Genomic DNA, 26082 nt, shown 5'->3' on the forward strand with positions numbered 1-26082 from the left:
ACAATAAAATAGTCTGAAACGGAGAACATGGTATAATAACGGACTGATAACGCCAGGATCCTACAGTCAGTTTTGTAGGTCGTTAGAAATAGACATACGTATAGTCCTTAGGGTCGCCCCTCCAAAGCGATTGGCCCAAGAAGAAAACTAATTAGATATCAGCATTTGTTGTACAAGTTTCCTCAGTTTGATATCGTGAAGTAATTTGTTTAAATTTGACTTTGCTTAACGCATATCATATCATATCATATCACATCACATCACATCACATCACATCACATCACATCACATCACATCACATCACATCACATCATACCATAACATATCATATCATATCATATCATATCATATCATATCATATCATATCATATCATATCATATCATATCATATCATATATCATATCACGCAAAAGAAAGTTCCTGTCAGTCTTGATGGTTGGTTGTTTTAATTTGGCAATGCTAAGATGTGCAAAGTTGAGAAGGCTTCTTACCACAAAGTACAAACGACAATACGCGGTGATTTAATGATCTGTGAAAATAAACACAGAGTCAAAAATGGGGCACGCTATTTGTTGTTACTTTTGAGTGATTTCTTTTTGAAAAGTGACCGTTTAATACAGGCAAAGTTAAATCGTCACATTGTTGCAATCATAACTTTAAATACGGCTTAAACCTCGCTGAAAAACTCTTTTAGACTGGAACTTCAATAAGAAATACAGGGAACCAACAACAGAAGAAGAGCGAAACAATTGCGGAAGTAATATTCGTGGAATTGTCACGCGATGCACACATAAGGCCTCATTACATGAAGGTTCATTTAATGAAACATTTATTAATCAAGCACAAATTAGTTAAAAACTGCTATCTGCTTCTGTTGTAAAAAAATAAGTTAAGGTTATATTCATCAAGTTTATGCGTCAATGATCCACTCAAACGTAAATACGGCCGAAGTGCCTGGAGTTTACACGTGATAATACCTAGGTCTAAATTATTTATTACTGACCGTTCCGGTTGTGACGGAATCCTTCCAAGAGTTTGGCAAACTATGCCTGCTTTTGTAAGAGGAAAGATTCTTCAGCCTGAAAAAAATCACACACGAAATAAAAATAATCGTTATTTGTTTACTGCGCCTTTCAATAACATGCAGACTCTGAAGTTCAAAATTCAACCAACCGTTGCCGTCAATCACTAGAGCGGACCTCTTAGAAAACAACGACGTTTGGCTCAACGGGGTCAAAAGGTCATGTTTGTGCGCTGTGATTGGCGGATTTCGTACTTTGTCGGTTTCTGTATTTTTGCGGTCAGTCGGTTGTCTCCGTAATTATGATTGACGGCAGCAAAAAACACAAATCGTTAGCTGGGGTTGAAGTTCAGAGTCCGTATGTTATTGAAAGGCGCAGTTAACTATCGCCCATATATTAAACATGTATAAATGTATTGTTATATTAAGATATCCCAGCTGAAGTTTCATTAGTTGTCTTCGGAAGGACTGTCTAAAAGCACAAATCGCCTCATTATTTACATCTATATCACTCATATCAAAGCCCAAGTAGAGTGGATAAAATGATGCCGTTATTTCATTCAGAAAGTACATGTCCTTTCACATTAACCGCTTCCCAAGAACGCTTGCTAAGAATGCGGTGCACTACAAAGTCTACAACAACAGCCATTACAGAATTGTATTCATAACCTTGACTTCATCTTATTACTGATCACTCGTTTATACCGGATTACAGGAAAAATCCAGGAAACCAAGATCGGTAGTTTCGCGGTGAAAGCGAAAACAAATGCGAAAGAAGTTATATTCGAATATTGTCACGCGATGGAGCGATGTACCGCGATACCCTACACGACTCTTACCAATAAGCGCTTAACGACGAGTGATCTGAAAAGATACTAAATGATGTTTCAGAAAATGGTTTCCATAAGACAAGAAGTCATCTTAAAGCAGAGACTTGACAAGGATTGTAAGGCGACCGTACAAGAAAAAAGGGAAACAGCGGAGCAAGTTTCAAATCTATACACGTCCAATAAACGCCATCATATTGACTGTGAATCCTGTAGATCACGACTTTCACTGTTCTCTCAACATTAACTTTCACCATTTTATTTTACCAGTTACTCAAACTAAAAAATAAAATTAAAAAAAAAAAGTTACTCAAACTTCGCCGTTTCAACTGAAAATAAGGCAAACAAAAGGAATGATTCCGAAAGCAAAAGCGTATGAATATGGAAGTGGTTTCTAGATCTTTCTTTGTGATAAAATAATTGTCACGCGATCCACCGACTAAGCCTATCACTAGAAACTGCACGAAAAGATAATCGTTTTTCCCAGAATCTATCTATATTTAGGGAACACAGATTTTGTTCGGTTGGTGATCGAGGCATTGAAGTATACCAAGAACACAGGATTCACTTGCGTTAAATCGAAAGCGAAATACGAGTACATGAATAATTATCTGGTATCTGAGATGCCCGTGCGAGGTTTCGTAATGTTTTCTAAAAAAAAAAAATCGCCTCATTGTATACTGTGCATAGATTTAATGTCCTAGTCAAGAATTTAAGTTGTTGAAACAGCGTCGTCATTTAAACGAGAAAAAAAACGTGTTGTCAAGTAATCGCCAAAGTGAGAGAGTAATATCAGCAATTCTGAATCGCCGGCCATCATTCGCCGTCGATGGCGACCGATTTCAAAACCTTAAAGCCACGATTAAATGACTTTTTTCCATTTAACAACAATAATTTTCGATCGTTGATTTTATAGAGATCGTAGAGGGAACATATCAGAAACTGCCGAAACGAGAAAGTCTTAAAATTACGCATGCAAAAGAAACACAATTTGAAGACATCAAGCTTGACTTCACTATATTTTGAGAACGTTAACTTTCAACTTATTACTTACCACTTGATCAAAGGGTCGCTTCAAATAAAACCAGCAACCAAAAGCGCAGAATACCACAGACAGCGGATTAAACAAAGCCGGCGAAAGTGTAAATGGGAATGCCGTAGATCGAAAAGCCGACTAAGCATACTATCCGAAGTTGCCAATAGACTGGGCGTAAGGTCACGCACGGTGTGTGACGGGCGCGCGGGTGGTCCCGAATTGTACGCGCGTGTATTGCGTGCTTCCTCGGCTGACTAAACACTCGTGTTTTACCATGTTTTAAACGTAGATGCCTCAAGCTTTATAGTAATTTATCTGTTTATTCTGCTTGTTCTGTTACGGTCATTCCCAATAAGCAATTATTTCGAGTAAAACATAATAGAACTAACTTGTAACTTCCAATCTCGCCTTCGGAAGAAGGAGAGGGGAAGGGGTAAGGATCCAAAGGAGACAGAAGGGAGACCAAGATAAAGAGCCGCGATATTTTACGGCAGCGAGAAGATACGAATTTTATTTTTGAGCGGTAAAAAAACCCATGATCTCCTCTTGTAATTCTTAGCAACCGTCGCAACCCCTTGCACTACGGGCCGCTATGTGATGATTGGGTTTGATTTTTCGATTTCTCATTGGCTAAGAAAGTGGCAAGCAGGAGCAAGTAAAGCCAAAGCAAAGGAAACTACTTTCAACACTAAACCGCTCTAATGTAAGAAATTCAGAGTCCAGACTAGCTTTATCAGAAAAAGCCTTTTTGAAACACCTCACTCTGATCCTTCTCAATGGAGGCGACCTGTATCATTTGCAACGTCTTTTAAAATGGTTGATCGAGAGGACAAAAGAAGGAACAACAGAACAATGTTCTCACCCTAAAAAACAATGCAGCTATAGGTTACAAACGTCCATTGAAAATAATACTTTTGAAAGGAGAACGTCTCACTGTCTCAATGTAGCAGCGGTAATCTTAGGTGAGTGACTGAAATAAATTGAAACTTAGGCTAGAAAAGTAAGAAAAAATGCATATTTTAACAGTGTGACAGTAGTTGTAGTTTGCTGGCATGGCCCACAGAAAAGGCTTGTTTACGTTACTTTTTATATAACGCTGGTTTTCTTAACAAACATTGGTTTTTACAACTTAATGTACAACGGGCAATTAAAAGAAACCGCCCCAAAGCATTGAACACCACAAATTACAGTCCCTTAAGTAAAGTGACCGTGAAATCTTTTTACTTTAGACAAAAACTGCTAAAATGAAATTATTATACCTTTGTATACTATAATCGGTTATGTAAGCGAAAACGTTGAAGTTTTCGCCCTACTGAGCGCCATGAACGGAAAAAGTTTCAAAGAATTCATGTGCAGACAGAACAGCGCTAAAGCTAGCCTGAGTAGCAAGTCTTCTCGAAGATGTGTGTTTTTCGCTGTTTAACCGTCTCCTCGCTATGGCCCCAGCCCCAATCCTCACGGTCATACAGTGGAAACCGTACATACCCCTCCCCCCCCCCGCCAGAAATGCCTATTAAGAGGCAATTTTTTGCAAAGTAAAACACGTCGTAGATGGCTTCGAACCCCTCTCTACAAAGCGTTTTAAATTTTCCAAAGCGTTGCTTCTAATTACTTAACAAATAAATTCCATTTTGCCGTGCGTCTGTACTCTGATAACGCACAGATGACGTCAAAACGTTGTGAGAACAAAGAAGTACGCTACGAGCCGCAGGCGAGTAGCGTGACTGATGTTCTCACCACGTTTTGACGTCCTCTGTGCGTTATCAGAGTGCAGACCCACGGCAAAATAGAATCTATTTGTTTTATACAATAACCAAGACATTTCAACACATTTCGTGAGCGAGCATCGCGTTGCTTGAGCTGATCAGTCAAAAACTTTCCAGCAAACTTAGTTTTAGACTACTACACACACGCAATTGTGATCGTCTAAATTAGAGTATAATCCGAAAGAATTTCACTAACAATATTTTCAAAACTAACCTTTACTCCAGAAGGAAATCCTGACCCCAAAATATTACAGCGCTAGCATGTTAGTCGCTTCACTGCGATTTGTAATCGATTACTCGCCATTACCGGATTTCTATCGGCGACATATTTCGACAAATATTTGCTTCCTTTTCACGTCACAACAACGTTCTAGCTTTTCGTTGTTGAGCACACAACTAGAAATGTTTTTATAGACTACTCCGACCCACTGACGCAGTTGAGGACCGAACTTGAAGCTTGAAAGGCACTTTTGAATATAATCCATATTATAAGGGATGGACCATTTATAGTGATCCAAATTTATCCTGGAAGAAATGGAAAGAAACTTTTCTGTCCATTTGTAATCTTCATGCTCCTATCAGGCGCAAAAGGGTACGTGCCAGACAAGCTCCTTGGCTAACTTCGGAATTAAAGGAGCTAATGTTTGATAGAGACAAGCTGAAAAAGATAGCTAATAGGCTCAATACAGAAGAAAGTTGGGTGGATTACAAAAATGTTAGAAATAGAGTCAACTTCGGTATTAAATCTGCCAAAGAAGAATATTTCGGCATGTACTTTCGTGAAAACTCCAAGAACATAAAAAAAAAGACGTGGAAAGGGATTAACACTTTATTGGGTAATAACCTGAGTACAACATCTATAAATGATATAACATATAACAACACAAATTATAGCATCCCAAACGAAATAGCGAATGCTCTAAATTCCCATTTCAGCTAAATTGGACCAAAACTAGCATCTCAGCTGCCACTCTCTTCAAAACAACCATCTGACTATATCTCCTCAACACAGCACTCCTGCAGTATTAAAGAAACGTCCATTTCGGAGGTTCTTAGTTTGATAAGAGTTCTGCCGACAAACAAAGCCTCTGGTCTAGATGGTATTTCTACAAGGTTGATTCCATAATAGCTCCATCCCTTGCTAATTTATTTAATATTTCTATTAGAAGTGGCATTTTTCCAAGAGAATGGAAAATAGCTAAAGTAACACCGATCAGTACAAAGATGGCAAGAAATGCATTCCTGATAACTACAGACCTATATTTTATGCATTGCCAACTGTCACCAAACTGATAGAAAGGATTATTTTTAACCAACTGTACAGTTATCTGACAAAACACGGCATACTCTCAGACTCCAAATCAGGCTTTAGACCGGTACACTCCACTACGACTGCTTTATTGGGTGCCACTAGTTTCTAAATATGGATAAGGGCCTATTAAATGGTGTCATTTTCCTTGATCTTAAAAAGGCTTTGGACACCATGGATCACGAAATCCTTCTGCAGAAATTGAAGCTTTATGGTGTGTGCCAGGCAAGCCTAAACTGGTTTGCTTCATACCTCACTGAAAGAACTCAGAAAACGTTTGTTGATGGTGTACTGTCAGATACCAGCACAATTAAATGCGGAATACCACAAGGATCTATTCTTGGTCCGCTACTTTTTATTATTTACATTAATGATCTTCCATCCTGTGATCTCTATTCTAAAGTGCGGATGTATGCAGATGATACTAGCTTAACTGTTGCACATTCTGATGAATATACCCAGGAACAACTGATGAACCATGATTTACATCAAATTCATTATTGGCTAATAACTAATAAACTTAGCCTAAATGTGATAAAGACCAAATACATGATCGGTAGCTAGTCATTATAGGATAAAACACCTCGAGCATCAATTCAGTATACACGTAAATCACCATTACCTTACAAGGGATAACTTATATAAATATCTTGGTGTCGACAGAGATCAATCTTTAACATGGAGAGATCATGTAGATAAAATTGCTAAGAAAGCCTCTGGAGGAATTGGAGCTCTGAGACGTGTTAGACATCTTATACCTCGTGAAACATTAATCACAATGTACAGCTCCCTGGTACTGCCATATTTCGATTATTGTAGTACAGTATGGGGGAACTGTGGGAAGGGGATGTGTGATCGACTCCAGGTCCTCCAAAACAGGGCTTCCAGAGTATTAACCTTGTCAAATTATGATAGACGGTCGGTTGAGATACTGGATGAACTTGGATGGGATAATGTTGAGACACGAAGGATAAGGCAATTAGCTACAATAGTGTATAAACTGATTTATGGAACTATGCCCAATCATTTAACTCAAATTTTTACATGCACAAACTCTATGTATTTTTACAACTTAAGAAACTCTACATACAATTTATTTGTACCAAGACCATGTACTGAAGCTGGAAAAAACAGCTTTCACTATAGAGGGGCGGTTCTCTGAAATAGTCTGCCCGGTAAGGTCAAAGGTCAGACAAGCCTGAAATCATTTTTATCACATTTGCAATTTATTCGTATATAATTAAGACCTTAGTCTCCTATTGATACATTATAGTCCTAATTATCTCCTGTTGTATGCTTTATTATATGTTTTCCATATTGTATTATAATTGTAATTTATTCATATATACTTAAGACTTAATACTCCTATTTTCCATATTGTACGATTTATTGTATCTTTTACACGGCTCTCTGAAGAGCATTTTTATGAAAGGGATTCCGTGTTTAAATAAATAAAGTTTTTTTTTTAATGATAACAATTTTTATTTGCCTTACATGACAGCACATTTACAATACTGAACGCTACTAACATTTCTTACAATACTCACAATACTAAACACAATAACTATATATATCTACATCGTTAACAATACTTACTATACTTAAAAGGAAAGAAAAATACACTTATTTGAGTCTAGGCAGGAAATAGATTGTAAATAGATAGACACAACAATAATAGTAATACGGGATGGTATGATAGAAGTGCGACCGTGTCAGACTGTGCCAGAAATAAATTTTTTTGAGATGAAGGGTTGCCATTTGTTATTAAAGGCAGTGATAGTGTTGTTTTTGGTGGCTATAAATTGTTCAGTGAGGGCTTTCTCATGCAGTTGTATTTTATAGAGTTCGAAGTCTAAGGATTTCTCGTTTAAGAAGTACTTATATATGAAATATGTTGCAACGAGTACAGCGAGATTTGCTAAATCTTTAAACTTGCAAGAGCGAAAATAACCATACAGGATTGACTTGTTTGATAGATTGAGATTTACATCACACAACCCCACAGGCTGCGGAGGTCCACTTTGTTGTTCACCAACGATTTAAATAAAGGTGAATTGATAAAAAATATAGATAATATAGTTCCGTTCTGATTCACTGTTAGTGTAGTAAAAATGAAATAAATAAGAAAAGAAAATGTATACTTTTGATTGCATCTACCCGTGAATGCACTGGTACACAAAACATGTGTTTTCAAATGACAAAATAACAGACATTGACCTGGAAGAAGCAGCTAATCTGTTTCCTAAGAAGTACCCAAGAGGGCTTGAGCTTGACACACTACTGAAAAATCAGGATGGTCAGCAGCTGCAGCAAACCCAGTGAATAATACGGATTTTCAACTTTATTTCTATTTTTGTTCGGTTTAAATAGTGACATTATTCTCTAAACCTGTAAAAAAAAAATCCATTCAAAATCCATTTTGAAATTCAAAAGTTTGAGCAATATCCACGTTTTTAAGTTCGCTTTTGGCCGCCTGTTTTCATATCATACTGCCTTCAAAACGCACAAAATGCAGTCTCAGACAACATTACTTAAGAATTTTTTTTTCACCTTTGGGCTGTGCAAGATTTTTTTGAGCACCTGAAGGTTGTGCACGATTTTTTTTTTCCATTGGTTTTCAGTCTTCATATTACAAAAAGTGAGCATTTTATGAGGTATGCGTATACAAGTATGGAACAGAAAATGATACATGTAACTCAAGCACTGCTTTCTCTCTATAGGCTGATACAAGCTGCATTTAGTCTATAAGTGTTACATGTTGGGTTACAAAAATAAATCAGAAATCCTACTCAGCTGAATTTCAAACCTATTAAAAATGCCTGGATCTTTTTATCCAATGTCAGGAAATCAGGGAATTTAAGTAGTCGATAGTCATATCTAATTTTTAACACACTTGAATGTCATTTCAACGTTTTAGACTAGAATTTAGAATTTAGACACTATTTTCCAACACTTAACTGTCAGAGTGGAGGCCCCCTTCACGAGAAAGTCTAGCCCATAGAAACCCTGTGTGGACCATCTGTTAAGAGCCAATATAATGTACATAAGTCATTAGTAGTATGAACCTAAACCTACATCATAAAAACGTTTAGAGTGCATGCTGTACAGTTTGATCAAGCATGGCCCAATAGCACGATGCTGGATGAGAGTTTTTGGTACAAAATAACAATCATCATAATAGCTGGTAGGAAGAACAAAGCCACTATGATGAACTGGGGTGATGCCAACTTGGTTAACAAGTATACCAACATAAGCATCATCAATTCTAAACGGTTTAACCACGTCAAATATAGGAACAAGGCACTCAACAGCGTCATATGACAGAACAAAACCAGCTCCACTACAGTAGTCTGGGTAGGTGGAGCCAGCAAATTCATCAAAACTGATTTTGTGCTTTCCAGAGCGGCGCACTTCAGCGTTGACATGCACGTAACCCATATACAGTCTTTCCTTAGGTGTTGATTCCTGTTGTAAGTGAAGAACCAAATCCATTGTATTCACAAGCACATCATCATCTGCCTTTAGAAGAAAGGAGAAGCTACAGTATCTAGCTGCCCACTCAAAACCCATTTCCACCTTGAAACTCTGATTCCAGTAATGCTCATAATAGTCACCCTGAATAATGTCGCCAAAGTCCTTCTCTTCTTTTTCAATTAAACTTGACTGTGTTGGATTTCTTGTTTGACCAAGAAGAAAGAACGTCCTCCACAGAGGGTTGTTAGCATTGGTGCTATTTGCAGTACCCCAAGTTTGGCGGATTAAATTTCGTCTCTCAAAATGTGCTGGTGCAGATGAGACAACAATGAGAAGAAAATAATGTTGTCCACACGCAGTCTTTGTTATTAAAGTCGTTCTATGCTGGGATGTTTTTTTCCAAGATTTACAATCCTGGATAGAAGAGGTCTGTGTCTTTTTATTGTACTTGACAACAAGATAATAAATCACAATGAGGGAAGATACAATCATCAATCCAGCAACAAATCTATGACGCCATACATTGTATTTCCTCATTCTTAACGTTCTCTACATTACTGCTTCAGACCCACATTTACGTAATTCTGTGGGTGATGCTGGTTTTTAACTTGTCATCTGGTAAATTGAGTTGGAACTCTTTTCTACTTTGGCTCCTACAAATGAATTACACAGATTATGATTATTTTATTTAAATTGCTTGTAGCTAAAGCATGTAAATGGTTGCATGATAGCAGTGACTTAAGCAGTAAAAATGAGGACAGATGATGAAGATCATCATGATTATTTAGAATGATGATGCTAAAGTCTCGATCCTCTCTTCTCCCTTACGTCTGTGGCCAAAAGTGGCACGCTTAATTTATATACAAAACTCTTTTTATTTGAAATGGAGTGCTCACTTAGACAAATTTACAACCCAAAGTGCAACAGGCTAAGTTTTGTCTACTAATTCAAAAACGGTACATGTTTTCTTGGTTTGCCGTGAACATGGGGAGAGATTTAAGAATTTGTGTCTGTGTTTACGTGAAAAAAAGGTGTAAATAATAATTCTTTTCAGTGTGAAATAGGATTAGGATTATTTTTTATAAAAAATTAAATATACTGTATTTAAATTTTGCATTTTACAATTCGCCCTGAGGAACACTAGGTCCCCTGCTGGGTAAACCCGCCACCTAACTGATGAGAGCTTACACACAAAGACCAGACCACAACACCGGGAACTATGTCCCCTACTCTTTGCGAACAGTGAGTGGGTTCTTTAACGTCCCCCAGAGTTATTTACAAACAAGGGTTGTGAGACGGGGCCTACGGTTTATCGTCCTTCCCCAGTAAAAATATTTTGTGATCACAGCGTGATCACTCCTTTCATGTACGCGCACGGTGATCACGCCTTCAGCAATGCGTGATTGGAGTGATCACACCCGTGATCAAGGTGTCATCACTCCAGTGACGGGTGTCAGTAAAACGCGGGGTCGGGGTCGGGGCCGGGGTCGAGGTCTCTTTTTTTTTTTTTTTTTTTTTGGTTTCTTTTTTTTTTATTTTAAACATCACAGGCCATTTGTGGGTCAAATAAGGATTAAAGCCAATATAAAAAAGTTAAGTCTCTAAAGCTTACTAGCTTAGGATAGGTCATCGGTGACAACACTCGATGCAGTTCCGTATTCTGGCGGACATTGGTTCCGTGAATTGACTACCTTTTATTCTTCTAAGAAACGAAATGAGGCAAAAAATACAAGGTACAAGACAATATATTTCCTTGAACTAACAAATTCTTGAACTAGAATGTGCATATTGTCTTTAATCCTTATTTGACCCACAAACGACCTGTGATGTTGAGAAAAAAAAAAGAAAAAAGAAAAAAAAAGAGACCCCGGCCCCGACCCCGCGTTTTACTGACACCCAGTTTTATTCGGTAACAAAAGAAGTTTAAATTACTTATACTCCACCATGAATATTACTTAGAGTTCGTAGCGTGTATCAAAACAAACGACTGAGGTCAATCAGATATAAACCGCAGGTCATGAATGGCTGATTCTTTGTCCAACTGCTGCTAAAATTTCCAGATTTGATATTAAGCCATAACTGCTATCACACATAAACGAGAGGTTCACTGGATGAATTGTTCACTGAGATTTAACATCGATGATTGGTGTTATCAGAGTGAATTGTTTCTCAAGGCTTTTTTGCTTTAAGCAGCCAAACCGTGAAACCATCAAAGCGTGACACTAGATATAGCATGTCGAGCCACTGAAGTATGCGTGTTTTAAAACCTGTTTAATGTGTATGACTTAAATGTAAAACCTGACACTAATATGCTTAGTATTTTGTCCGAGAGCTAACTTTCTTAGAGAATCTTCTTCAAGCAACCAAGAAGTTTTTAAAAAGTCCGTAAGACTTAATAAACAAGAGAACCCATACCAGACATTCCTGCTCAAGGTTGGCTGGCAAATTGACAATTTTTAATAATTAAATTACTTTCAGTTTCTGATGTGCAAGAACACTGCATTTCGTGGGGTATAAATGTAGCTAAAGATTTACTGAAAATAACGAACCTAGTAAATAGTAACTGTAGAAAATTCAATTCCACAATAAGCAAAAACAGACATGTAGAGTAATGTGGCAGTAGGTGTACAACACACTGTGGAGTCAAACATTCATCATACTTACAAATACCTACACACTGATGACGTATGATGCAGATATGTTTAGGCAAAGCAAAACTTGTGAATAGAGTCCCTGGAATATGAAGCTTCAATCGAATATAAACCAGGTCATAAATAGCTTATTATAAAAACGACTGATCTGAGCTGTTGCTACAAAATTCCCGCCTTAAGAGCTGATATTAGGCCTTAAGTGGTATAACACATTAACGAGAGGTTTACCGGAGGTTTAAAGAAATGGTAGATCAGTGAAGAAGATGATCGGACTTTATTTCGACGAAATTGTTTCTCAAGACTAAATACTTTACGAAGCAAAAACGTTAAACCAACAAAGCGTGACATACAAGAAGCAGCAAGTATGCGTCATTATTGTAAACACTGTATGTAGAACCTGACACGAGCTTAACGACCTTAACGTTTCTCACGCGGGCTTGTTCCCTGAGAATGTTACTGAAGCTTGCAAGTTACCGAAGTTATTACTTTAATTTTGAAATTCAGTAACACTTGTATTCATGCCGAGGGCTAGTTGCCAAGTTTAGAATTTTTGAATAAGTTTAAACGTTAATTAGTTTCAGTTTCTAGTGTTCAAGAATTAAGAATAATTCACTAAGTTCTTGACGTATTTTAGCCTCTGCCTTATTGAAAACAGTAACTATTCTGTAACCCAGAAAATTACACAAATAAACATTTAGCTGAATACAGGAGCCATAATCGGGGATTGATAGTCGCACATTCAGACTGAATATTAATTAAAGGTATGTTTCTATCGGTCAGTTTTTTCAACTTAATTGGAGTGCTATTGAGAGTTGTCACCTTTGTGCACCTTCAAGGGAAAAAAAGGCCAACAAAAACCTAAAACAAAGGAAGAATGTGGGGCTTCATAACCATTGCCCTTTATTAACCATGGTAATTCCTAGTTTATACAATTATCAACATTAATTTGCTGTTGAAGGTTTGCTTCATGCTTAGTAAGCATCTCTTAGCTTATATGTTGTTTCAGTCAATAAATAACAATTCGCTTAATGATTCTGTTGTGAAAACACACCTTTTAGCTCTGGCGTAGGCCTCTTATTTGAAGTAAAGATCCAACAAACAAAAACCAGACAAACAAAGTTACCATTAGCCTAATTCGGCCACATTAATATGCAACATGTTGTTGCGTAGTTTGGCAGCCATTCAGAGCAACTATTAACTATTGTTGACTTGTTGACAGAGTTGAATTTTGTCCTACGAGACGAAAGATGACTATGTAAGGTAATTTCATAAGGAATAAAACCTTAAGACAAGCAACTAAAGGAACGAGCTTGGACTTTCGCAGCATCGTTGACCCAAACGTGCGCGAGAATAAGCAAACACATGCAGTTACATGTATTACGATTTTTAATCGAAGTGCATCAAGTAGCTACCAGCCACAATCAACTAAACGTCTTTTCTCATTTAATAAGAAACGATTAAGCGATTTTTCCATCGTTGGGTTTGCTTATGGTACGCGAATTGAGTGATCATGGTCAGTTATTTTCGTATTTAAATCAGACTTGCGAGGAAATCAGCCACTGCATCCTTCTTAAAAACATACCTTAACTACGCTAATAGCATTAACTTACCACTTAATACTTACCTCTGATGTCGTTCAAAACTCTTTTAGGAAAGAAACAGCAGTAAAACCTCCAAGATACCAAGGACACTAGTCTCTGGTAAGCGGGGGCAAAATGTCACGGTGTTTCAGTACATGAACAATTGCGGAATTGTCACAGCGCATCCACCAATGAGGTCTATTGCCCCGAGTTGCATGTAATTAAGTAAGGGTTATTGGTCACATATCCCCGAGGGACAGGTCAATAACATGCTTATTTTTTGGTTGGTGAGGATGCTAATAGAAACAAGGACCTTAAGGTGGAAGTCTAGTACATAACATTTTTTTAATCGCAGTAGTAGGCATGCAGGGAGATTTCAGCCGTCAAGATGTTTTTCTCAACTGTTTTCTGAACTTTGGATTATTCACCCAACAATTTGTATAAACAATTGCTTTTGTCTGCTGGTATGCGTGGTAAACATGTTTGTCACTCTTGCATAATCACTGCATTCAGTACACTACACGTGGTTGAGCGGCTGCTGTTAAATTTTAGAAATAGTGTGCAGTCGGCTATCGTTCCGTGTGGAAACAACGATGAGCGTTTGTTAAGATTAAGTCTTTTTAACCGAAAACTTCTTACACTGTCTTTGCTGAACGGATTAGTGGTCGTATTCCTGCAAATGTAAAGAAAGCTACTAGTGGGACAGTACGAGTATGGAATGAGTGGTCGCCGATGAAAGAACCTCCCTTCCAACTAGTAGTCGACAAGAAGATGAGTTTGAGTTTGTTGTTGTGCCTGTTATTAAATTAGTAGCAGCAGCAGCAGTCGCTCCGAATAGAATAATGAACAAAAAATATAGACGTGTGTAGAAGAGTAACCCTGAGATCGTCATAAACCTCATTAGGAGTACCTGATGGAGTCGCTCGACTAAAAACTCGCTCTACGGGCTGGAAAAGAGCTGGCTAGGAACAGAATTCATCAAACGGTTAACTGGCTGTAACGTTTCTAAATCTCTAGCCCGCTAAAACATTTTATTAAAATACCGGTTCTAGCTGGGTAAAAAAATGTCTCGCTTGTTTTTTTCTACCTGTCAGGCTCGTAAAAAATCGTATTTTACTTTTGGTGAATATCTGAGAATGATGTATTATTCAGTGAATGACATTGTATTTTAATTAATAATACATCACATTTATTCCACTGCGCATATGCCACTCATTGACATTCCAATCCTAGCAGTATGCAGGATGTTTGTCCCGTGAACCTAGTTGAATGGCCTCAGCTCCGATCCCACGAGTCTCCTGTAGCTCAGTAGTAGAGCGTCCGATCTAGTAATCGAGATGTCTTGGGTTAGATTCCTGACGAGCACTCGGATTTTTAGCTTTTTCCGAGTATGCCTGTGTCATCACTGAATACATCATTCTCACTCATGAGGATAATTTATCTTTATTGTCAAAAAACATGCCATACGCGCAATAGACTCCACGGTATGTTTAAGGTATTTTAATATTTCGCACAATGTCCCCCTTTTTGTTAAAAAGCAATAATTTAAGTGTACAATATATACCCTATTTACTCGAAAACGCGCCGTCCCCGAATAAGAGCCACAATAATCCAGTTGCAATTGAACTAACATTTTTTACACAATTTACAACATTCGGCGCCAAGTTACACCTATCTTGAATTCTCACATGTTCGTTGTGGTTTGCTTTTCTTGTTACCGTATTTGCTCGATTGACCTCTCAAATCCCAATACGAAAGTACACATTCTCCTTACAACTCTCCATATCGTAATCGTTGGGAGAATTTGTTGTTAAATCGAGACATTTATCTGTGGTGATAAGATTAGTGAGACTGGGGAGAGACGGGCGCGCGAGGATGACACGCAAGAATCCACGCTTTCAGTGATTCTTTGCGAGTTGTTCTTGCCTGCGTACAGACGTCTCCTGTTTCCTATGTTGCACTGACTCGGCAAAGGAAATACAGTCGAACCTCTTTATTACGGACACCAAAAGGAAAGGAATAAGTGTCCGCATTATAGAGGTCTCCGTTTTAGACAAGTAGGCTTTATATGGATTTCGGTCTCTCAGGGACCAAGTGAACTGTCCGTAATGGAGAAGTGTCCGTAAGGAGAGGTCTCTGACTCTCTGTAAGGAGAGGTTCCACTGGATGTCTGCAAGCAGGCTACAGTTGTGAATGGTGGCAGATCACAATCACCTACCAAGCTAAAATCAAGGACAAAAGGGTTGGTACAAATTCGCATTTACGATGTTTCCCTCCGCACGCGAAAGAACTGAACACGGTACGCGCAAACGATAAGTGACTGTCCATTCCCCGACCTCCACCCCCTTACAAGGTTGATCCCGTGAAACAACAATGTCTTGTGGATTCCAACATTGTCCCGGCGGGAGGGGTGTGGCTAGAAAGATGGGTTTTAAACGAAAAACGATCATGGCTTCATTGGTGAGCCACATTTGTCCTAACCCCTTTTGTTCTTGGTTTGAATTCTGCTTGGTGTGAATGGTGCGAGGGTTTTTCAACAAATTAACGCTCGGTACTAAATATGTGTTCAAGCTCCTCCAGAGATTTGCCTTTGGTTTCTGGTACGTAAACAAAGAAAAACACCCAACCGCAAAATGCGATTCCTCCGTAAAGCCAGAACGCTCCATAACGGGTGATCCACTCGGTCAACGAAAGGAACGTCATCGAAATTATCAGATTAAACGTCCAGTTTGTAGCGGTGGCAAAAGCATTTCCTGTACTACGAGCCCACAGAGGGTATATCTCTGAATTGATGGTCCAAGGCATTGGGCCCATACCAGGAGCGAACGCTGCAATGTAAAGTATTAGAGCCACAATAGCTAGCCAGGCATGTTTATAAGGGCAGGCAGCATACGACCAAGTGGTATGATGATTTGATACACTACACCTACCATACGCTGCATGGTAACTCGACCCATTGAATGGAACACATGATCCATTGATGGGATTGCTCTTTCCGTCCTTCACAGAACAAAATCCACACTTTGCTTTGAGGCAGTCTAAACAGTGCCCACTACTTGGACAATTGTCACTGACATTCAAAGGTACTACTTCCTGTAAGGATATCGAAGCATCGTGTTGCTTTGCCATAAAGAAAGCACCGCCTAGAAGGAATAGGCTAAATGTAACCCCAGCAAGGCTCCCAAGTAGAAGCTTTCGCCGGCCCATTTTCTCTACAAGACAGACACCTACAATGGTGAATGCAAAGTTACCAAAAGCCACTACTGCGGCCAACCAGATGGCGAGCTGGTCACCTTGGATACCAGACATTTGAATGATCGTTGCACTGTAGTACCTAGAAACATTACGAAAATAATGTACATGAAAACTTTGAGCAAAATGGATGAAGTAACAATTTACTAAGCAGCCATCATTATGGCAATGCCACTTCCACAGTATTTTTCGACGTACAGCTTTTACTTGTTTAACACAGCACCCTAGCTAACCTCAGGTATGACATTAACCCTTTCCCTAACGAGACCCACTATAGTGGGTCCTGAACTCGTAACTTGGTCAGTATTTGCTCCATTACAGTGAAATTTTTTCAGCAAAATGGTCTTGGAAAGTTATTTGCATTTCAAAGGAAAAAATGCTATCCGCTGGTATCCATAATGTGGTTTACCACCCCTATGATTTGTTGAATATTTTCATTTAATGCATTTACAGACTCACATGTTTTAGGGTGTTCTATGCATTGAGCTACAGTTTTGGGGTATACCAATCACGAGCCGATCAGTGAAATTTTGAAGTTTTGAATTTTTCCGTTTTAAGACCTGACTTCCTTTAGTTATCTTGATTTCAGAAATGAATTACACTCATCAAGACTTTTTAAACGGTATATTACATTAGCAAGCTGGGTTTTTCTTTTAAATTACCGTTTTGCAAAAATGGGCCAAGAAACCTTGGTAGGGAAAGGGTTAAGAAAATGCAATGAAAGGTAGACAAAACAGACAAATGTATTTCACTTAGATAAGCCACTCCAACCATTGTACAAGTGGTACTGGTACAGCTATGACTTATCACACACATGGAACTGAGTTTACAATGACTAAGGAAAAAATTCCAATGAATACCAGCTTAAATTAAATAGCCTCTTCCAAGGATTTTGTATTCAACAAACAATAAAATTTCAAAACAAAAAAAGATCCTTTACAAATTGGCGCATTCCATGCATACGCCACCGAGTTTAGCATATGATTCTACTGAATGCCAGGTAAAATGGCCCACGCCATGGGGTTCGCATTCAAGAAACAGCACTACGAAAATTCCAAAAATATAAATGTAAATACAACCGAAAATTACCCTCTCGCACTCATGGGCCCCACCAGTTAGTCAAGGGAGGGTTGTGATGGATGCTTTCAAATCTGATGCGGATTTCATGTACTTATGTACCGATTTTATTAAATAGAGGATAGACCCTCACAAATATTTACACAGCTTAAACTAAAAGAGAGCCTGAAAACAATTAGGCTTGAATGGGATTCTTCTTCTTTTGAATCTTTCACCTGCAGATGAAATATAATGTTTCATACATTCACATTCACTTATTCATCCTTCACAGGTAAATTGTCATGAATTCAAATCCCGTTCAAGCCTGACTTTTTTCAGGCTTTCTTTTGCAACTGTTTTTAAAAGTTGCATATTAAGTAACTGTGAGGGTCTTTCTTCTATTTAATCTTTCACCAACAGTTGAAATACACGTATATGCTCACATATTCGTTTCACATACTGCTTTACTTACATAACGGTATTAATTCCTGAAAGTTGTTGTATTGCTTGTAACGCACAGCCGACCAGAATGCCTCTCCTTGTTGCTGTAGATGCCAAAATTCTGTATGCTCTGCTTTGAGTAAATGATGAAGAGTCTAAAAATAGATGGAAAAATTAGACAAAATTCAAAGTAAAGAAAAATTCTTACTTCTCTATTACTAGTGGTTTAGAACTGTTACTACCCTTACATGATGATTATTTTGAATCAAATGTAAGGCATTACATTCTATTTTACATGGTGCTGTATAAAGGCCTGGGACAGTTATTGGTTTTTTTTTTTTTTTTTAAAATGAGTTGGTTGAAGGAGGTAGATAAAATAATTGACTTTGTGTAATGAGGGTGACACTTGACAGTCTGTTATGACCAACAAACCTGTACATGGCCCTGATCAGATTCTGGATCAACTTGGAATATCCGGAATCTGTAGCTTATTTTATTGAGCCTTCTCATAGGAAAAAGATGGAAAAAATTACAAAAAGAAGACAAACAAATGAACAAACAAATTACACATACAAAGTTGAAAGAAGGAAACAAAATGGCTGCAGAAACACTACAGCTAAAAACCAATAGACCATTTCCAAGTTGCTGTCAACCTCATTATGAAAGCAAGGCTAAGTGCAAAGTTTTTATTATGAAAATTAGTTTTCATTCATAAATTAAATTATGCAAACAAAACTAATTTTCATATGAAAAGCTTTGCATTTAGCCTTGCTTTCATAATGAGGTTGACAGCAACTTGGAAATGGCCTACTACAGTGGTCCCTGAAATTTGGAAATGTTACTATTTGAAGAGAGGGGGAAACCAGAGTACCTGGAAAAACAAGCAGCAATTTATTAATTTAAGGAAATCCTGGCTTGCAACAGACTTGGTGGTTATAACTAGAATTGCTGATTGAGTATGAATGAGCGGTGACTTCAATTCGCGAGTTATTGCCGGAGAGCTACGGGTTAGATCGCCTAGTCCCTCTTACTGTGGAAGCTAAGTGGCCCTGTCCACTCCAGAAGATTGACCTTTCCTGACATGATAGCCAGGGACTTGGGGATAGACAGGTCAGATCTTGGGAACACTATGGCGGACTGTGAAGTTTGGAGCACAGTTAATTTTGTTGTACGTGTAACGACCTCAAGAGTCAAACAATGATGATGATGAATGATGTGAGTAAATATTGCTTACTTCATTTATAAAATCCAAGGATTTGTTCAATCTTCTTTTCAACCATTCATACAAAAGGCGCTCAAATTGAAAGAAAAATAATTTAATTTTAAAAGCCCCAGTAAAAACCTGCATCTCATTTCTCCTGACAAATGTTAGTTATTGATCAAACATAAAAGTTTCTCACCAAAGTTAAAATGTTATCATTAACTGCCAAATCCTCCAAACTAGCATTATGAGAAAAAGGTGGAAAACAATGATGAGAGTATTAATCTTGACATTTGGGCTTCAAGCACACTTACTATTCTCATCTGACAAACTTGCTTCTTCTTCACACACATTTCTCATGGCCACCAGCTCTGCACTCACATCTGACGTTCCTCTTAATTTCACAAGAACTTTCTTCGCTTTCTCCTCGTGGCCTCTACTGACAAGCCAGCGAGGACTTTCTGGCAGGGCCAAACAGCCAAAGAACATGATGATCGATGGCACAGCAGCTAAACCGAGCATAAGCCTAAAGAAACAAGAATCCAAGAATTCTCTCTTAAGTGCATGGATTTCCAGGGATTGGGTCTTGGTAGTTTGGTGCGACAGTGATTGGCCCCGGCTGAGAAAGTTTTAATGAACCTCCAATGACCCTCAATGGGGTGTGTATGGATTTATTCTGGAACTGTATTTACATAACGCAGTCATTCGGACTATTTTCATTATAATTTCATATGTATATCCAATAACGGAGGTTTTTGATAAAAAAATTAAAATAAAAGCAAGCTATAATAATGTCGACTGATGTTTCAATGACTCTATGTATTTTCAAATTGTGTACATGTAAGACCAATATTATTTATCTCACAAAAAACACCCTCTGCATGAAAAATTGTATTTTTAATCACATGCAACTAAACCTTTGCCTGCTTTTCTCTATGTATTAAGTACTCAAATAATCAGACTTGCACAACTTTGAAAATGATGACATGGAGTCATCGAAACGTCAGTCGACAATATAAACGCTTGTTTTTATTTTAAATTTTATATAATGAATGAAAAAATTAGACTACAACAAGCCTTACAGTGTACTTTGTTTCAAGATGACAAGGGATTTGAAATTTAACTGAATTAATCAAAGCTGTAGCCTAATTAGTAAGTGACCCAAAAAAGGGTTTCATATCAACACAATTGTGGCAGTTCCACGTGTGTGCAGGAGGGCATGGGAGGCCTTCACTTTAAACACCCCTTCCCTCCCTCCTTTGGGTCTTGACAATCTGCGAGCCAGTGAGCCAGCGAGCCATGCGAGGCAGACGTGTGAGGCACTCAGGTCAGCCTAAAAAAACACTCCGGTTAGCCTAAAAAGCACTCCAGTTAGCCCAAATAGCACTCAGGTTAGCTTAAATAGCTCCCCGGTTAGCTTAACGGTTAGCATTTATGTTGGGGGTTGTTCATGCCTCGCACGTTTGGCTCGCATGGCTCGCCTGTTTGGCTCGCTGGCTCACACATTGGCCACACTCCCCTCCTTTTGTCAGAAACAATGGCATTCAGCTCCTTTGGACCCCAGCATATCTACCACTGAAGACTCTTGGAGACAAAAGGGCATCAGAAATACTGGGACTGGAGATAACCAAGGACGTTAGTACTGTATGTGAAGTTTATTATACTGTATCTCGCAGTTAGTACATGTGGTGTGATTGGTCAGTTTTGCAGGCCACATTTCACTGTACGGCCCACCAAATTTGAAAGTTGTTCCTTTCCGGGCGCGCACCCAATTAACCTCATTCTCTCAGTCCGTACTGTAAGTTATGGATCCTCATTTTTTCACGTTGATTTATGGCCTGCGTGCTTCATGCTTGGGCCATAAGTGAACATGGAAAAAACTTGGTTTGTAACTTACAGTACAGACCTCGAACTCGGTTAGTAAGAAGTTTTTGTACCTCCATCCTATCCTCTTGTAGGGACTCAAGATACCATCAATAAGAGCAGCAACAAACTGACCACCAGTAACAAACATATTGTTGATGGTCACCATGCGACCTCTGATGTTGGAAGGTGCTGTTTCGGCAATGTACACTGGGACGGTAACTGATGCTCCACCTGTGTTTGAATATCAAGAAAAAGAAAACTTGAAAGGACGTGCCAAAGTCGTGTTAATCCTGTTCAAGAGTCTTTCTTTAAAGTGTATATATGACAGAATTTTTTATGTGTGTGTTTGCTTGATCAAATCATCATGCCATTCATGTATGAAAATCAACAAAACAAATTTGTTATTCATTTTTCTTCGCCACTTTTGAGGCGTATAAAAGTGTCAAATTTCACTTCCAGTTGGGTACAATACCGCGCAAGACAGGAGACTGGGGATAGAAGGGGTTATGATGTCAATACAGGAACACTTTTTCTATTCCTCAGTTTTTTCATTCTGAGTATTCAACAATCCCATTCATATTTTCGGGCACACAGTTTTCTTTCTCTGCACTTGAAAGCAACTGAGGAATAGAGAAATCGCGAGACTAGCGTTCCTGTATTGATGTCACAACCCTACTATCCCCAGTCTCACGACTTGCACCGCATTGTACCCAGCCGGAAGTGAAATTTGACATTTTTGTATGCCTCAAATGCGGGAAAGAAAAATTCATATTGTTCACGTTTATATGTGAACAACATGAAGATTTGATCAAGAAAAAAAAATTGAAACATATACACTTTAAAACTCTGACAACAAACTTTGATGGTACATTGGGCAGTTCCAGAAAAAATTCATACCCACCCCAAGGAAGGTCATTGGAAATTCCTAGGGGGAGGGGGGTCTTAAAAGTTAAAATTTTAGAAGCAAAGTATGATGCTAAACTGGAATTTCCTGGGGGGGGGGAGGGTGCAAAATAAAAAACCTTCTGTGAGGGGAGTATGGATATTTTCTGGAACTGTACATTGTTAGAAACATCTAAATTCTAAATTTTGGTTTGAAAAGTAGAAAAAGCATTCAAGTGTGCTAACGATTGGACATCATTATCCTCTATTTTCACTTTTCAATTTCACATCGTCATTTTGGATTTTGTGACGTCATACGGTTGCCGCTATTGTCAGTTAGCGGAAGTTCTTTTGTGTGAAACAATTGGACAACTGTATTACGTCATGAAATCCAAGATGGCAGCGCTTGGGAAATTTAAAAGCGAATAAATTATTGGCAATAATCAAATCCTGTTGTGTCCGACACAGAAATCTTATTCCCATGATTTCCAACAAAACTTAAAATTAGATTGTATTTCTAACAATTTAACACAAGTTCATTTCAACAGTGGAGGTTTCCTTTAATCTAACCTCTCAAACAAAATTGTACAAAATTGTATATGAAAAGTAACAATGAGCTGTACAAATAACAGACACAAGAAAACTGGTGAAAATGGTGAACTTAATGAATCTAACATCATCAAGTTTTTAGTTTTTAACTTCATTGTAGACTTTACTAAAAATAAGTCAGAATGTTCAGTCAATATAAATTTATGTTTGTACTCCGTCTGGTCTTTTTAGGCTCTGTTTTAAATACATGTAGTTTAGTTTTAGCCTGTGATGTTTATTTTTTCAATTTTTATTTCCATTCAAATATTGTATATGCTTTAAGAACATGTGTGCAAAGAACTGCATCACTATTTATTAACTTTCATGCCAATGGCAGGGTCAAGATACCTCAAAATTTAAATAACAATCATTTATTGTAATTATTCAACACATTGTAACACTGCGCAAATATGCATATGGTCATGGTGCACTGAATATTCGTTATACATGTAAGTAGTCAACAGATACATATATCCTGTGATATGTCCAATTTTGTGTCAGAGAGAAAAATGGCCAAACAATTATCATCTGGAACCAGCTTTTCTGCAATAAAACTCTGCTTTGTTATCAGTGCAATGAATAACAAAACAATTATCCTGCTCAATCTCATGGAATATCCCCTGATTTTAGCCAACTCTGCCTACGGGCCCTTTGGCTAAGGATCACGTGATGCTGGGCACTAGTTTGCAGGATAACTGTTAAATATTTAACTCCAATGTAGTGTAGATGTACATGTATGGGAGAGACGTGTGGGGTAAGTTTTCCTGACATGTACTCTGCGCTGTCGCTCACCACATGTTCTGCACAGATGTATGGGAGAGACATCAGGGGCTAGTTTTCCTGACACATACTCTGCACTTTTGTTCACCACATCATCTGCACAACTTATCTTCAACCCACATGATTCTTCCATGATGTCACGGGTTTGCCAGTTTAAATTAAAGTACATGTGTACTTTTTTTATTTCACAGAGTTTCACAGGGTGACCTGTTTGTCAGTAAAGAGATATTTCACAGGTTGTTTCACAGAAAGCCATGTTTAAATTTCACACAATTTTTTACATGGTGATTTAATTAAGTTTCATTTTTTGCTTATCAAAAGCAATTTTTAATTTACCCCAAGGAATGTTCCACAAGGTGTAGATTCACGACTGTACATATCAAGCATTTCACATACTTTTCACAGGGTTACACATTATGCATCAGTCAACTCCAGGAGTACCCTTCAACCTCCCCCCCCCCCCCAACCCAACTGACCTCTGGGCATAAAGCTTTTTTTGAAAACAAACCTGCAAATAATTCCCCGCGGCCAACATAAACCAGATGTGTAAATGCCCAGCAGTACTCAACAAAAATAAGTTGATTGCTTCATTTCTGGGCTTACCTTCATTCTAATGGATGTTAACTCAGACTAAACTAACAATTCCCAAATCAGTCTCATTTCTCATTATCGTTCGAGTGACCTTTCATTCTGAGGATCTACAGTGTACCATCTCATTTTTATCCTCCTTAGACGTAGTACATGTAATCATGAGTTTATTGTCTTTGCTAGTGACAATATCATTAAAAGGAAGTGATGGTGCTACTACATAAAATCTTAAGGCCACCAAATGCCGCGGGATAGGCTAATGCCTGATCCCCGGGGCAGATAATGTGAAGAAATGCTTTACTAATGCCCAGAAAGGGAGGGGGGAGAGGGGGGGGGGGGGGGGGGGACACTGCTAGAATTGACTGATGCATTAATATTTCCCAGTACAGCAGAACCTCGATTTTACGATATGGCAAGGGGACAGCAAAATCACATTGTTAAATCGGGACCTCGTTGTGAACGAACTCCTGATTTATAAATAACTTTGCCCGGACACGGAATGTGGATCATTAAATTGGGAATATCGTTAGATAGACGATCGTAAAATCGGGGTTCCACTGTAGTACACCCTCAAATGAGCTCATCACTCATTCTATGACAAGTGTCTTTATCACACCCGTTTTGAAATCACTGGTGATCCCTGCAATCTGATTGGCTCTCAACAGTGCGATTTATCCCCAAATTGCACCATTTTTTGAAAATTTCGTCAAAACGAAAAATAAACCAATTTTTGTCCATTTTGTTGCTGGAGTCATCTCCAAAACAGTGTGTGTTCTCATACTCCGGACATAATTTTCAACTAACAATCAGACCCGGGGAATCCAATCAGAAAAATATATATTCACTGATGCAAAATCAATCCTAATCCGCGAACTCAATGGAACCCATCGAACTCAATCGAACTAATCGAACCCATTCGAACGTTCGATTTGGTTCGATTAGCCCAATTTTTTTGGGAGGGTTCAATTGTGTGCGATTATCGAACTCAATTGAACCCAATCGCGTGATTGGGTTCGATTAGTTACGTCGGGGTTCAATTACCATTAATAAATACAGTACTACCACTCCTAATAGTAATTTAACTAATATCAACTTACTATTGAATAAATTACTTGTAATATTAAATTATGAACCATACGCCTTCCCCGTAGTGGCCATCAAGCCTCATTTCTCCCGACTTTACCACAGTTATTAATAAGTGTCTTAACATACCTATTCCAAAGCCTACTGTCAACCGGCCAAACAGAAGCAATTCCCGTGATTGAGCAACTCCCATAAGAACTGCGCCTATTGTAAACACTGTCGCCGAAGCTATAAGCATAGGCCTTCTACCAAACCATTGATTCAGAAAACCTCCTAACAATGCTCCTATAATCGCTGTACCGATAGTGGCACTCACGATGAGTTCCTGCCAAAAATTTGACAGGTGGAATTCTTGTTTTATGAGAATCATAGCGCCGGAAACAACACCCGTGTCGTAGCCGAACAAGAATCCCCCGATGGCTGCGAATGCAGTGAGGAAATAAACGTATAGTGGAGCTTTTTCTTTCATCGACCTTTTTATCAAGGCTTCTTGCTCGGTTTTGTTGGCAACAGACAATGGCTGTTCCATTTCATCGCCTGTTTCGTCGTTTCGTTCCTCCATAACTTCTCCTCACGAAACACAGGGAGGAAGAGAGAGAAGCCTGGGAACGAGGTTTCTTTACTCGTAGTCTTCGTTTCCCTTGACCAGCGGTCGGAGAACAACAATCGTAGGTACTTCAT

General features: G+C 38.4%; 3 protein-coding genes across 7 annotated transcripts in view; all 3 read right to left on the bottom strand.

Annotated features, from left to right (window-relative positions):
* LOC146475179 (uncharacterized) overlaps positions 1-3055 on the bottom strand; it is a 453604-nt gene extending 450549 nt beyond the window's left edge. For all 5 annotated transcript variants that reach the window (XR_014865986.1, XR_014865985.1, XR_014865987.1 and 2 more), the window contains exons 1-2: positions 2903-3055; positions 1004-1079 (exon numbers count right to left, since the gene is read on the bottom strand). The gene's annotated coding sequence lies outside the window, so the exon portion shown is untranslated. The remainder of the gene's footprint in view (positions 1-1003; positions 1080-2902) is intronic.
* Positions 3056-5571: 2516 nt separating this feature from the next.
* Positions 5572-15012, bottom strand: LOC146475205 (acetylgalactosaminyl-O-glycosyl-glycoprotein beta-1,3-N-acetylglucosaminyltransferase-like). Its single transcript, XM_085116196.1, has 2 exons — positions 13136-15012; positions 5572-10086 (listed from the first exon to the last, which is right to left on the bottom strand). Exon 2 carries the CDS (start codon positions 9968-9970, stop codon positions 9011-9013), a length of 960 nt encoding a protein of 319 aa, XP_084972322.1. The 5' UTR covers positions 9971-10086; positions 13136-15012; the 3' UTR covers positions 5572-9010.
* Positions 15013-15149: 137 nt separating this feature from the next.
* On the bottom strand, positions 15150-26005 carry LOC146475206 (proton myo-inositol cotransporter-like). The gene is made up of 5 exons (XM_085116167.1): positions 25531-26005; positions 21552-21711; positions 19929-20140; positions 18445-18568; positions 15150-16998 (listed from the first exon to the last, which is right to left on the bottom strand). Exons 1-5 carry the CDS (start codon positions 25961-25963, stop codon positions 16206-16208), a joined length of 1722 nt encoding a protein of 573 aa, XP_084972293.1. The 5' UTR covers positions 25964-26005; the 3' UTR covers positions 15150-16205.
* Between the last annotated feature and the right edge of the window lie 77 nt (positions 26006-26082).

Source organism: Pavona decussata, unplaced genomic scaffold (genome assembly GCF_977016875.1).
Source record: "Pavona decussata unplaced genomic scaffold, jaPavDecu1.1 SCAFFOLD_85, whole genome shotgun sequence".
In the NCBI taxonomy this organism is placed as follows: Eukaryota; Metazoa; Cnidaria; class Anthozoa; order Scleractinia; family Agariciidae; genus Pavona; species Pavona decussata.